Source organism: Fusarium keratoplasticum, chromosome 1 (genome assembly GCF_025433545.1).
Source record: "Fusarium keratoplasticum isolate Fu6.1 chromosome 1, whole genome shotgun sequence".
In the NCBI taxonomy this organism is placed as follows: domain Eukaryota; kingdom Fungi; phylum Ascomycota; class Sordariomycetes; order Hypocreales; family Nectriaceae; genus Fusarium; species Fusarium keratoplasticum.
Genome location: NC_070529.1, coordinates 5,107,333 through 5,120,793, shown reverse-complemented (window position 1 = coordinate 5,120,793; position 13,461 = coordinate 5,107,333). Strand labels below are relative to the sequence as shown.

The 13,461-nt window shown below is 51.3% G+C and overlaps 3 protein-coding genes across 3 annotated transcripts; 2 read left to right on the top strand and 1 right to left on the bottom strand.

Moving 5' to 3' along the window:
- Positions 1-2,175: 2,175 nt before the first annotated feature.
- Positions 2,176-4,364, top strand: NCS57_00151500 (uncharacterized protein; the record flags this gene model as incomplete). The annotated part of the gene is made up of 7 exons (XM_053051578.1): positions 2,176-2,691; positions 2,753-2,802; positions 2,864-3,002; positions 3,067-3,546; positions 3,653-3,970; positions 4,021-4,092; positions 4,146-4,364. 7 exons carry the CDS (start codon positions 2,176-2,178, stop codon positions 4,362-4,364), a joined length of 1,794 nt encoding a protein of 597 aa, XP_052920093.1.
- An 825-nt stretch (positions 4,365-5,189) lies between these two features.
- NCS57_00151400 (Arginine--tRNA ligase) lies at positions 5,190-7,157 on the top strand (the record flags this gene model as incomplete). Its single annotated transcript, XM_053051577.1, has 2 exons — positions 5,190-5,483; positions 5,544-7,157. 2 exons carry the CDS (start codon positions 5,190-5,192, stop codon positions 7,155-7,157), a joined length of 1,908 nt encoding a protein of 635 aa, XP_052920092.1.
- A 2,748-nt stretch (positions 7,158-9,905) lies between these two features.
- NCS57_00151300 (uncharacterized protein) lies at positions 9,906-12,668 on the bottom strand (the record flags this gene model as incomplete). The annotated part of the gene is made up of 5 exons (XM_053051576.1): positions 9,906-10,897; positions 10,948-11,234; positions 11,285-12,028; positions 12,119-12,190; positions 12,385-12,668. 5 exons carry the CDS (start codon positions 12,666-12,668, stop codon positions 9,906-9,908), a joined length of 2,379 nt encoding a protein of 792 aa, XP_052920091.1.
- Positions 12,669-13,461: the final 793 nt, after the last annotated feature.

Here is a 13,461-nt window from a genome sequence, read left to right as displayed (position 1 = left end):
TTTAGCTTCGCGTGTTATTGGGAAGTATCGTCCCTCGTTGTGGCGGAACCCCACTGATCTGCTCCCTTCCTTATGGCAGGAGTGCAGGAGGGTTGAGTTATATTTGTTTTCTTGAGGCGGGATCTGGCTTGTCTCATGTCTTATTATGGAAAGATATGCAATCTTAATATAATTAAGAAGATCTCGAGCCATGTGAAAACACAGCGACTCCAAGGACCTAAGGTCCTCCCTGCCTGGCAGTGCCTGGTATGTTCAGGTGGATGATTGTCCTTCGAGAGCCCACTAAGCCCAGTGGGATTGAAGACCCACCGTTCGTGGCGGATTTGGTCGGCTGTTACTTCATACCATAAACAGCTAGGAGCATATCGGGAAGTTGATGAAGAAAAAATTATATTAATAAAGATGAAAACACTCCGCACTACCCACTTATTTCATTTCATTAAATATCCTTACATCTACTGGGATCTTAAGCTAGCGTAGTGTAGTGGCTCTCGCCGAGGGAGGAGGCTTGTCTTGCAGTCTTGAAACCGGGGGATCACAGACTGGGACACAACTTGTCCTCGGTGTGAATAATATATGGATTGGAGTAACTCCCTCGGTGAAGTCATCTTGTCGATCAAGTAATTGCCCAAGCCATTCATTCGCGGTCTTTGAGGCAGGGCTATCGGGAGGCGCACTCGGTCGCCTGCAAAATTTACCGCGTTCCATCGAGCCGTTCCCCTGGACACCAGGCAGGGATACTACGGAGTAGAAACAAGGGAGCCAGTCGTGTCAAATAGTTAAAAGCGCCAGGTCTTTGTCACTCATGTCAAACTTTGCCAACCGTTCTACCACTCGTCCTGCTATCCATCCGCTATCGTCCTGCTATCCGTCCTGCTATCCGTCCTGCTATCCGTCCTGCTATCCGTCCTGCTATCCGTCCTGCTATCCGTCCTACTATCCGTCCTACTATCCGTCCTGCTATCCGTCCTGCTATCCATCCGTCCTGCTATCCTTACGAAAACCCACTGTTCGCCGGCGTGCCCTAATACTGGAGTTATTCAGTGAAGGCTGAAGCACTGAGATGATCCAATCAGGCTAAAGTATTGAGATTAGTCAGTGAGGCTGAAGCGCTGAGGCTACCCGATCAGAGATCGATGTTCAGTTTGGCAGAAGGACCAATCAGAAGTACGGAAATTTTGCACAACAAGAGCACTACGTATAGGTAGGCAACTATCGCCTTATATAAGATGCCGCCGAATCATGATAGAGATTCCAATGGCTCGCCAGTCGTGGTGGGCCTGGAGCCCACCGCTGGGCCCGAATTATTGAGGCCTGCCACCGGCAGCCTAGTACAAGCCCAAGGTATGCCTCCTTCTCCAACCTAGCTGCCCATTCAGTGCCCGCATGATTAACAACGACTGGTTCGCCCGCAGCTGCGCCTCTCTCAGACCCTGGAGTACCAATAAATGAGTTGCCTCCTCGCAGAAAAGTGGTATGGGTGTGGATATGTGTAAGTTGGGACAACGCAGAATTTCAACAGTCCAGCTGCCTCAGCTATTTATATGTCCCTCGGTCATCTAACAGATATAATTAAGCTGACCATCCTTGAGTGCTACTGTGGACATGGTGGGATGAAAGTCAGTGTAGATCCATGTCCACGTTGTGGTGTACCTAGATGCCCAAATTGTGACACTCAACGATTCAACACTCGGCCTCCCGATTTCCTCTCCGATAACTAGGGGAGACTCTTCTCTCCTATCTATTTTCTCTGTTTTTTCTTTCCTTTTCTTGGTCTCTTTGCCTCTACTTTGACACTTCTCCCCCCTCTTTTCTCTCCCTTTCCCTATTTTCTGCCTCTTTGCTCCCTCCTTTTTTTTTTGTCAGCTCTCTTTTTTGTCAGCACTTTTTCGTTGTCTATCAAACCGTCTACTATTTAATTTTTACCCTTGTAGGTGACATCCTGGCTGGGGTGTTGGACGTCGAGGAGGAGAGCCAGTACGAACGGCGTAACCGTGAACAGTAGGATAACCAACGGATGTCTCCTAAACGGTCTGCTTGAGCAGGCCATAAAAGTCACCAATGGTCTCTTCCTACTGCTACGTGAGCCTAAACTGTTTGTTGTGCCGATGGTGATGGCCAACTTGCCTATTTGCTAACACCGACATCATAGGTTTCCAGGATCACGGGTGAGCTATGCAGCCAAGTACTGCAGAAGAGCGGCGAACAGAGAACCAGCAACCACAAAAGGCGCGGAACCCTCTCAAGTTCAATGCTCTTCGTGGCTATGTCCAGCGGTTCGAGCAGTGGACGCTTGAGTGGGTTGACTGGTCTGATCCCGACGAATGGAGGAAGCGGCTCGCCAACACAACCAAAATATCTCCTGCGGATGAGAACACGCCATTTCTCGAAGCCATGAGAGAAAATGACGTCGAACTTGAGGATGATATCGCGTGCTTCATCCAGCCTTCCATAAGTTCGGCCCGCTGGGAGCGTCGCGTGTTACACATCGCAGGGTTCTGCGTTGGTGCCGAGTTCACACTCCATAATACAATCCCGGTCGATCCAGCGGTCTCTCAGTTGATCGGGGCGCAGGAGCCAGAAGCATGGGTTTCCGACCGAAACTGGGTTGATGAGACTCTTGTCGGTCCTCGTCCCAACTATCCGCCCATACTTAACAATCGCCAGCTCTACCTGGTTTTGCAGAAGAAGGTACGTGGAATCATTCAATCTCAACCAAAAGCATCAGACCTAACTAAACTCTTGCACTTAGCGCTTCCCTGAAGGTTCCCAAGGTGACGTTGCTGGACCCCCTCGACGAATGTAGGTTCCATTGCCCTGACCTCCCTGTCATTGTATGGTAGTGGTTTTCTGACAACCTCAGCTACATCAAAAACCCAAATGGAGCAAGCGTGGCTGCAATTATTAAGACAACACCGGCTTCACAGGTAGAGGGTTTTCGCGACCTCTTTGCTGGTTATATCACCCCAACACCAGAACCCAATTTTATATTAAGAGAGTCTGTAGGTACAATTCGACTATCCTTCACTTTTTGGCGCACCTGTTAACCTAGCATCGCCTCGATAGGAGTGGTGGGGGGGTTGTCTCGTCATCTCGTTCGATATTCCGTACTATGGCATCAGTAGTCGGAAGCGCCAGGACTGCCGGACCATATTCAACAGCCGGAAGCGATTGCGGAAGCAGCTGGACCTTGATTTTCTACACATGAAAGGTCATGGTCTGTCTGCTGATGAGAGCGCTTCCTTCCATGACGATCCCATTTTGCACGAGGCTGTGTTTTCCTTCACAGTGACGGTAATAAAGGAACACTACTGGACCGTGGGGTGTTTCGACGATGACTTTTTTGAAGAGGAGCCCAGGCTACCGTCGGAAGATGAAACCCTGGTGCTGGACGGAGACACGGATCCCATCCTCCTCAAGGCGGACGGCAACCTCACCAAGTCCTCAAGGTCATATGCACTTGCAGCGCTTGCGATCGCCCTCTACAAGACCGTTGAGCACCATGGGAACATCCAGGACTGGTTCAAAAACAGTCTCTCCCTCCATGTAAGTTCTTCGACATTCACAACTCGGCTACACCATTGCGGCTGTTAGACGACTTGTGTACTCTTTAGCTGCTGCACTCTTTGACTGACATTGCTGGCCTTGGTAGACTTCGGACGCCGAAGACGGCTCTCTCGAAAAGATTTCAGCCAAGGAACTGCAGAATTGGATCGAAAAGTTCCCCGAAGCTCTCAACCATGTGATCCATTCCACCTCCAATCTGGTTAGAAAGCTTGACCATTTCTTGGAAGAGGATGTCATATTCGGCCCAGATGCACAGCCTCGAGGCGTCCTATGGCAAAGCCTGCAGAATGATGCGGCTGCCTCCCGCTCTCTGCTCAGAATCAAGCAGCACCGGAACAAGCTACGTGACATTGATACCGAGCTTAGGCAGTTGGCCATTGCCTGTAAGGAAGTGAGGCGAAAGGCGAGTCACTCAACACCCCTTGAAAGGATCTAGACTAACCCCCAGTGCAGAGACAAACCGACCACGAGGGCGAACAACAGGTCATAACAAAGCAGCTTTGCAAGATTGCTATTGCTGCATTTGTAAGTGGGGATATATTCATTGGGCAGAACAAGCCATGTGCTAAGCATCATAGGTCTCGATGATACCGGGCACAGTGGCCCAACTCTACTCTGGGAAGCCAAGCAAGGACGATTCAGAAGACTGGCCTTGGTATTGGGCCATGGTGGTGTTCTGCGTTCTGATGGGTATTGCTATAGCCGTATACCTGTGCTGGCAGCAGGTGCGGCGCTGGTTCGCGCGTGTGGTTGCATTTTTATCGGAAACATTCCGAGCCGTGCGGGGCCGTGCTTGACGTTTCTTCTATTCTTCTTCATGAAAAAGAGAGCTATGCCTTGTTTTGTTACCGGAGTTGGAGTTATCTTGGTTACCAAAAAGAATGCATACCCATAATGGCGTTTATACTGAAGGAATTAGATAGATAGAATGGGAAATTGTCAGTCCGCGATAACCAAGCTTGATTGCTAATGAAAACCGATATCAGATGACTGGATTTAGCCGTCATCACCGGCAAAGGCGACCGCATATGCCAAGGGACTGTTGTGCCTCTATCAAGCCTGACAGGGCTTCGGGCATCAAAATGAGGGGAAGGGGTGTAAGAATCCAAATCCTTGGGCCGTTGTCTTTTATCATCAGGCAACTGTACCCGAAACTCCAACACACGTGCTTAGAGATGGTCATGTTCGAGATGTGACACGTTGTCAACCTCGAGGCGGGATGACACAAGAGGATGCCAAAGGGCTGCATGAAGGGTGAGGAGCATGATAATGAGGGTGTATTTCTTCACCGGGAAAATCGTGAACCAATCGCCGTGGCAGCCCTGCCAAAGCCTACTCTTTACCGGCACCAATCGTGCGGCTGGACAACGCACCACGCATGGCAACCAACGAAAGGTATGTATATAAGTCTGGCCCAGCAAATCAACGAGCCTACCACCAGCATGAGGTTGAAGAATGACCCGAGAATTGGTGCCCGAACCTGCGCCGGCCTTCCTCTGCTCCGATTCATATGCCCTCGACTTCTGGCTCAACCGGCTTGACCGTAACGAGGCAATCAAACCTGCGCGCCGACTCACCCTCCCTTCTTCAGCCGTAAACCACCATCCAGAATCATCGTGGCTATGGCGACGACCACCTGCTCCGTCAGCGGCATAGAGGACCTACTTGGCAAGGCAGGGCTGCACACTCCCGTGCCCGAGTTCCCTGGCGCCGACATTGTGCACAACCCCCAGGACATCTTCCGAGTTTATCTCGCCGATACGCTGCAGAGGCTGGTCGACTGCGATAGATTGGTCGCCTATGAAGCCATCCAGCCGTCCAATGTTACCGGGCAAGGGGACCTCGTGATCGTGTCCCCGAGGCTTAGACTCAAGGACGTCAAGCCCAAGGACCTAGTTCTAGATCTCGCCCACAGAGTACGATCTTGACATTCACACCCCAAGATATCATCATTACTGACATTATTCCACGAATAGTTACCCAGGTCGCCGCCTTTCGCATGCCCCATCAAGGACGGTATCCATCTGCGCGTCTTCTCATCGCCCAACACATTGTCCCGCCTTCTCCTACCTTACATCCATGACAGGTGCGCCTCATATGGATATGACTCATCTCTCGGCCTTGCCGATGCAGCTGCGCCTGATGGGCCGAAGAAGAAGGTCATCGTCGAGTTCTCGTCGCCCAATATGGAGAGCGAGTTCCTGGTGTCCCACCTGCGCAGCACATTGGTCGGTTCATACGTGGCCAACATCCATACTAGCATGGGATGGGACGTTGTCAAGATGAACTACCTGGGGGATTGGGGCAAGCAGATTGGACTCCTTGCTGCAGGATGGCAGAGGTTTGGCTCTGAAGAAGAGTTTGCGAAGCAACCACTCCGTCACTTGCTCGAAGTCAACCACAAGATCAAGGAGCTTTTCAAGCCGGAGCACGAACAAGTCAAAGCGGCGAAGGCTGAAGGGAAGGATGCCAGCGAGATCGAGTCGCGGGGTCTACATGCTGAGAGGGACGTCTTCTTCAAGAAGATGGAGGACAAGGACCCCGAAGCCATTGCGCTCTGGCAGCGGTTCCGCGACGCAACTGTGAAAGACTACACGGATTCCTATGCGCGGCTCGGAGTCACATTTGACGAGTACTCGGGGGAGTCCCAGGTCAGCGCGGAATCAATTGCCGAAGTTGAACAAGCCCTGAAGGAGAAGGGCGTATACGAAGAACACGACGGGTCCTGGATGATCGACTTTACCAAGCATGAGGCGAAGGGACTTTCAACCACCGTGGTGCGTTTTCGGAATGGGACGACTTCATACCTGTTGCGTGACCTTGCTGCTGTCCTTGACAGGTACAAGGCACACAAGTTCGACAAGATGATCTACGTCGTCGCTATGGAACAAGAGATGCACTTCCATCGGGTTACAAAGTGTCTTGAGCTGATGGGAAGACAAGACCTCGCGGAGTGCATCCGGCACGTTGCAGTCGCCAAGATCAATGGGCTGCCGGACCAGTTCAAGGATGCCAAGTTGTTGAGCGACTACCTGGATGGCTGTCACACTGTGATGCAGACCAGTATCGACGAGGAGACGGAGGAACCCCTTTTTGTGGACAAGACTGACAAGTCGGTGGATCTTCTTGGGCTTTCTGGTCTTTTTATCCAGGATTTCACTCACAAGCGGACGACGCCATACGCTGTGGACTCCAAGAAGATAACATCGCTTGTTAGCGAATCTGGCGCGGCGATCCAGAACTGTTATGCCAGGTTGACCTCAAAGTTGGGTGAAACGCCAGGCGAGGTCGACTATGCAACGCTGGACTACGCTGCCCTGGAGGCGGAGGACTACGCCGAGCTGCTGCGGATCATGACACAGTATCCCGATGTAGCACAGTTGTCCTTCAAGAGTCTTGAGCCGTCTCTCATCATTACCTACCTGCTCCGGCTTGTCGATCAAGTCATGATGACGCTCGACGACGACAATGAGCAGGATTGGGCGGACAAGGATGAAACAAATAAGGCGAGGATGGCCTTGTATGAGAATGCCAGACAGGTATTTGAGAATGGCTTGAGAGTGCTGGGTGTCTCTCCATATAGTTCATGATGGTTTTCCCTTTCCTGTTAGTTTTGCTCGTCTGGCATTATTGCACTCTTGAGTCTTGACTGAGCCACTCACTTATTGCTGCTGGTATTCCTCAGTTACGGTAGCGGGATGTTAGGGGCGCTTTTACTGCAACATGTTACACTCCATGTATTTAGATTGTCTTCTCCATTTCCCTACTTCATAACACTTCTTATCTTATAAATTAGTTAGAGAAACAGACACAACGACCACTACCACAATTGGTATTAGCTATTTGATGCTCGGAGTCGTCGGGCAACGGAGACCACCTACCCACGTGTCGTTGAATGCTGAGTTGCTGAGCACTGCAGTTAGACTTGTACTATTCCCATGCCCTACCTGGGATAGCAGGGCAGCCAGTTATCGCAGTGGGTTTCGAGCCAATGTTTAATTAGGTTCTCTAACACAAACCTAAGTAATCTTATTAAACCTTTCTAATTAACAACACCAAAGTCACACCCCCAAGGATGAAATGTCCTTCTACTTCGACTACCCAACCATTGTCTATCACCCCCTCACACACAAAAATACACTCGATGACGTACCTTTTCAAGCTCAAGATACATGCGCTGAGGGACTAGCCGATTCAATCGGACGGGATGTCTTGCAGAGAAGTCCCTTTGGCACCGTGTACGTTGAGACGTTGAGTGTTTCCGCACGGGCATCTAGGTATGCGGCAGTTGGGGCATGGATCGGCACTTTCGTCCCTCTGTAGCCGCGGCCACGATAGCACTGGAGATCTGTCAGTATATAGACCTCAGCAAGAATAATCCCCTCACGCAGATCCAGGCTCAAAGTTCCTTGAGCACCACGGAAGTTAAGACGCTGCGTGTCGCAGTTTGGGCATCGGGGAAAACCGCAACGTGGACAAGGGTCAACGCTGACTTTCATCCCCCCGTGACCACAATAACACTCAAAAAATAGTCAGGTGGTCAAGATCTATAGGCGGAGAGGCTGCTGGTTTCTTGGAATTTCTTCCTCGTTTGATCAGACTTACACAAATCCACACCCATACCACCTTCCTGCGAGGCAACTCGTGAGTCGGTAACCCATCGTCCGAGAGAGGAGCTGCTGCGTGCAGCGCAGACTTGGTCAGCCGCGCACGCCCTACGCAGACAGATGGGCTTGGGAACAAAAAGGCATACCTTGGGACACTTCTACCAGGCAGCTAGCAGGCCTCAATTCTGACGTCGTGGGTTTGAAGTCTACCAGTTGCAAGGCAGTGAGATTTGCTGGATGCTTCTGGATCGCAAGGCGACTGCAGGAGAAAGATGTTCTGTGTTGGGTCCGTCAGCTTCGTTTCCGCACCAACCTAGTCACGTTCGGGCTCCCATCCGTACTACCTTTGGGCTTCCATTGATGGTTGCACCGTGGATAAGGCTTCGACAGGCGTGGAGGGGATATATTATATAAGTTCCAACATCCCCCAGGCAATGTTTCATAGCGGGGCTAGACGGAGATTTATCTGAACGAGTACAGGGGACGTCACCACCTCTTTTTATTTCTTTTTTCACGTCGTTAATCAGGGGGATTGGCTCGGTAAACCCTACCACAGCACACGATGTAGGTGCCGGAGGGGCCTCCATTCTGTCCGGTCAGAATGACCCGGGCTAGGCGACTTCGATGATCCTTGACTAGGACAGGGTGGGTAGGCGAGGGATACAAGCCACCGCTGGGATCCGCCTCGACAAACCGGTTCCAAGGTGAAGGTGTTTTGAATACCTACTTGCTTGTATTCAACTATTTGTGGCACGAGATGGAATAATAACGCGGTAGTAAGACAAGGTGCAATGGAGCCTCGAAACGCCTCGCAGCAAAGCCTTGAACCATCAGTCCCACACGTGTTAGACAAGCTCATCGCGACAAGGCGTCGTAGACTACTATTCCATTGGTCTTCGAATTGACCAATGGCAAATAGGACCGAGATGTGCCGGGGCTGATTGTGAGGCTAACTAGTATAACGCCGGTAGCACGAGATATAGAATAAATTTGCAGTGATTTTATGTAAGGGAGTTGCAGTAAGGCTGTGCAGTAGCAAGTGGAAAAACAGTTGCATAGTCTCGCTTGGAGTTGGAAACATGTCTCATTGTGGGGCCACTTTTTAGAAGCCGCAACAGGTGCAAGCAATTAACAAAATATGGAACTAGGAAACTTAAGACAACAACAGCCCCCGGGTTGACCCTGTTTCATAAGCTGGGTACGCACCGACCACCGGGACACCTTCCGCGTGTTTGTGCCAACATATCCAGAGCCTGCTCATCCACAGTATCTGCACAGTGTCAACCCAACAATTCTAGACGACCTAGCGGGGGGCGATCTGGCCAACCCCGTTCATCACAGGTCTCAAGGATTGCAATTTGTAAAAAGCAGGTCTGATATTCGTACTTTTAAGGCTGTTTGTGGCGCTGTATGCGTATCTCACATGGCTCTTTTCCCCGTTGAGAAACAGTTGTCGGAGATTGAACCTAGGATAACGTTCGTAACCCCTGCAATCTGCAACCACCTACACGACGCCACAGTCATTTCTGAAGTGTGGGATACCTAGCCAATCGGGCGTGGAAAGAGAGAAAACATGTCTAAGGAGGCTCCCGTCCCGTGAACATGTTCTAGCCGAGTCAATGACGAGAGTAGAATCGAACAACAGGCAGGGCGCCGTAGATTAACTAAACCGCTCTAGTATAGCATTAGGTGAGGTGGGAGAGTTTACTCATGAGTTGACTGGGAACAAATCTATTGCTCCAAGTTTCCCATCGAGTTCATAATAACCGCCCCCCAGTCAAGATACCCGTCGAACCACACCGAAGGGTCAACACCCTGCAACATTTCCGTTGTCCACGGCGTTCCGCCATTCCAATTTTGCATTTGGAGGGGATCGGCTTGCATATCGCCACTCATGAACGCCTCGCTTGCATCAGCTGGCTCCCTTCCGGTCTCACTGGTGCTGTTGTCCTCCATGTCCGTGTCTCGGCTCTCCTCGTCTTGTATCTTAAGCGCTTCAGTCCCAGCAGCCACGATTTCTGCCCAACGTTCTAGTTTAGCCCTAGTGATGCGAATTTTAATTGCGCTCATGCTCCATAGGTTGTGATCCGAAGCACCAGGCTCAGTCGACGCGACCTGAAACGTCGCATTTGCCTCCTCGAATCGGGAACAGACACCTGTGAGAATGCCTGACACATCCAACGAAAGACCGGGTTGAGTCTGAATCTGCGACCGAAGAGAGGCCACAGCAGCGGGTAGTCTTGGATCCGTTCCTTCCCGAAGAACAATCTGGCTGCACTCCGTTGGGTCGTTCTCATGACCAGGCGTGGAACCTGCGGGCGTAGCCTTTCTCGAGCTTAGACTCGCTGAGTACTCGGAGTCCGCTTTGAACTGTTCCACGTTCGGGTTGTCCGCACTTGTGTCGTGCGGCATTGGAGTCTTAGGACCGGTCAGCGTGATGGGCACTGTGAACTTAGCCCATCTGCCGAGAACCGTCAGGGCGTACACGATCTGAGCAGCCACTGGCGTTGTCTGGCAGTAGTACTCGGAAATGGGGATCGCGAGCCAGTTGTCAAACCACTGCTTTAGCGCATTCCTGGATTGGTAGAATATGTCAAGGGCTGAAGCGGCCCCCAAAGTGGGAGAAGTGAGGGACTCGGACATGGATATGATGCGAGGGGCATCTAATACTGGGGGCTCATAGAGTCTGAGGGCAGCAGTATTGATGAAAGTACATATGATTCCTAGAAAAGTCAGTTGATACGATTCTTCTGAGGTGAGCAAGTATACTGACGGTCATCTTTCAGCTCTGGGGGCAGTCCGTTTCGTATACGGTCAAGTTCCCCTTGAAACGCAGAGACATATGCGGATAGCGGTGCTGTTGGTAGGCCTGCAACCTCTTCTGCAGGGTCGTCGGGAGAGTTGAGTTGGGAAATTCGCTCCGTCAGATGTTGAATGCGGACAAGATAGACGAGACGGGTGTCTGTGGGGTACTCTTTCTCTCGCTCCAAGACCCCTAGACATTCTTGAATATACTTTGTATATCGCATCGACTCTATTCGAGAGAATCCGAGTGACATACTGGTTTGAGTTAGAAACGAGCGTACTCATAATAGGGAGGGACACCCTACGCTGATGACAAGAACCAGACACCTAGGAGGGCCCTCCTTTCTTCATTCGTTCGTCTCTCGGGTTGGAAGGGCTTTACAACCATCAGGTTCGTCCGTTCGAGTACAGTTGGACTACGGTGCAGGCCCAGTTCACCAACAAGCGTTACAGCCATGGCGATTAGGTTGTTCAACTGAGCGTGCATGAAGCAGTGGTACTGATACCAAGCTGCTATAACAATGATTCCCATTAGCAAATCGAGAGATCTCTCGGAGCGGATGAGCATGTGGTCTGCTATGTGCCGCATGAGATAGTACATCTGTGCCCTCATCGATCTTAGACTTCGGAAGGACGTGACCATCCTGATGGCTGACATGAGGAATGGCCGCGTGGCCTTGAGTCTCGCTGCCGTGACATTTCGTGGAATCACGACAAAGGGATGGAGCGCCAGGAGCTCATTTCTGTATATGTTTAAGAGTACCTCGTCCGAAGCAGGTGGAGGAGGGGCATCCCCAGATGCAGGCCTACAGATGCATTGGGGCGGGGCATATGAGTTGTAGGTATCGGGAATAGCCCATGGGCTAGATCCCGGTGCAAATGAAGCGTCCGAAGATTTTGATGATGGCTTCTGTTGGTTGGAAACGGCGGGATCTGCTTCAGTTGGGATGCATGTTGTATCTGTCGCCAGATCCGCATTCGTCAGACCCCCTGATGCTTTGAGCAGATTGACCAGCCCATTCAGCCGCTCCTCAATTTGAGCCGTTCGTCTAAAGGATAAAATTAGCCCTTGTTTGTGCGACGGTAGTCAACCGGAGCTCCAATCATCCCCAGGCGGCTCTGTGTGAGGGTTGACCTACGAAGGCTTTGGCTGTCTCTTCTTTCGAGGTCGATGAACCTGCTCCGTGCAAACTTTGACCAATCTCTCGCATCTACAAGCATGTGTCAGTCAATATTTCTACCGCGGCTCTTGATAAAGATATGGGGCGATGCCCGGGGGCAGCTCCGGTGGACCCGGGCACTTACACCCCGATAACACGGCTCGTTCGGCATCGGTGACACGAGTTTTTGATGATCACCGGCCGACGGGAGCGGAAAGAGAAAAGAAAGTGGGTATCCGACTCACCTGTCGCACTTGGCTCCGGGAGCACTGTTTGAGCGGATGCATTTCGCCTTTGCGGTTGCACACTGAGAGCAGGCGGCTCCCCATTTAGCCGTCGCGGGCTTGGGCCTGTCGGCGGCGGCTGTCGACATCATCTCGGCCGGGAGCAGAAGCGCTTCAGCGGTACATAAGCCAATCCGAAAGAAGCGGCCCAGGTTCTCAAGAGAGGAACAAGTCCGGCGGACTTTTTGGGAAGTAGGGAAACCTCCTGGCCTCTTCTTAAGAGTTGTCAGATGGTTCTTGGGCATGGATGTGAGGCGGAGTTTATCTTGAGCGCATAAAGTCCGTTCCAGCTGACTAAACGAACTCCGTGTGGGGCCGGGATTCAGGAGCCGCCGGTATTGGCCGCACCAACCACCCTTAGCTGAGGCTTATCCTGAGACGTTGCTCGACTGAGAAGAACCGGAGACTTGGATAAAGGCCGTATCTTACGAATGACGCGCCAGCTTTGGCCTCATTGATGGACAATGAACGTCATCCATCAAAGCCTGTTAGAGTTGGTGCCTAGACGTTTCGTGTTCAGCTCGGATCACCGGGACTTGACCGTTATCAGTGGAGGACCGACCGAGGGAGAGTGATGTGGATTGCTGGTATAAAAAAGAATCATCATATGATAGACTGCCAAACTGAGCTGCAGAAGAGAGGTGGGAAAATTCCACCATGATGACGCCTCAGCTTGAGGTCACGACATCTTCCTCACATTTGGTGTTGAGACTTTACGTTGTGAGGTGGGTATAGGCTCAAGAATGAGCTCGAGGCCCTTCTAGATTTGCCAGTCGTGGGTCGAGAAATTGTTGGGCGTCCTAGCCTTATGTGCCAATATTATGCTGCTTGGACAGGCATCGTCGAAAAGGTCCCTCAAACAATTGTGATTGGATATCATTAGGAACGATGGATTGCCGCTCAAGAGGGTAACAATTTCATGACTCAACTAATCCTCATGAAGGTCCGTCGACGCGCACTCTAGCAACCATACTGGAGAAAATTGAAACGCATTCTAACAAAAGAAGCCTCTATTATCGAGGCCTAAGACAAGCTCCT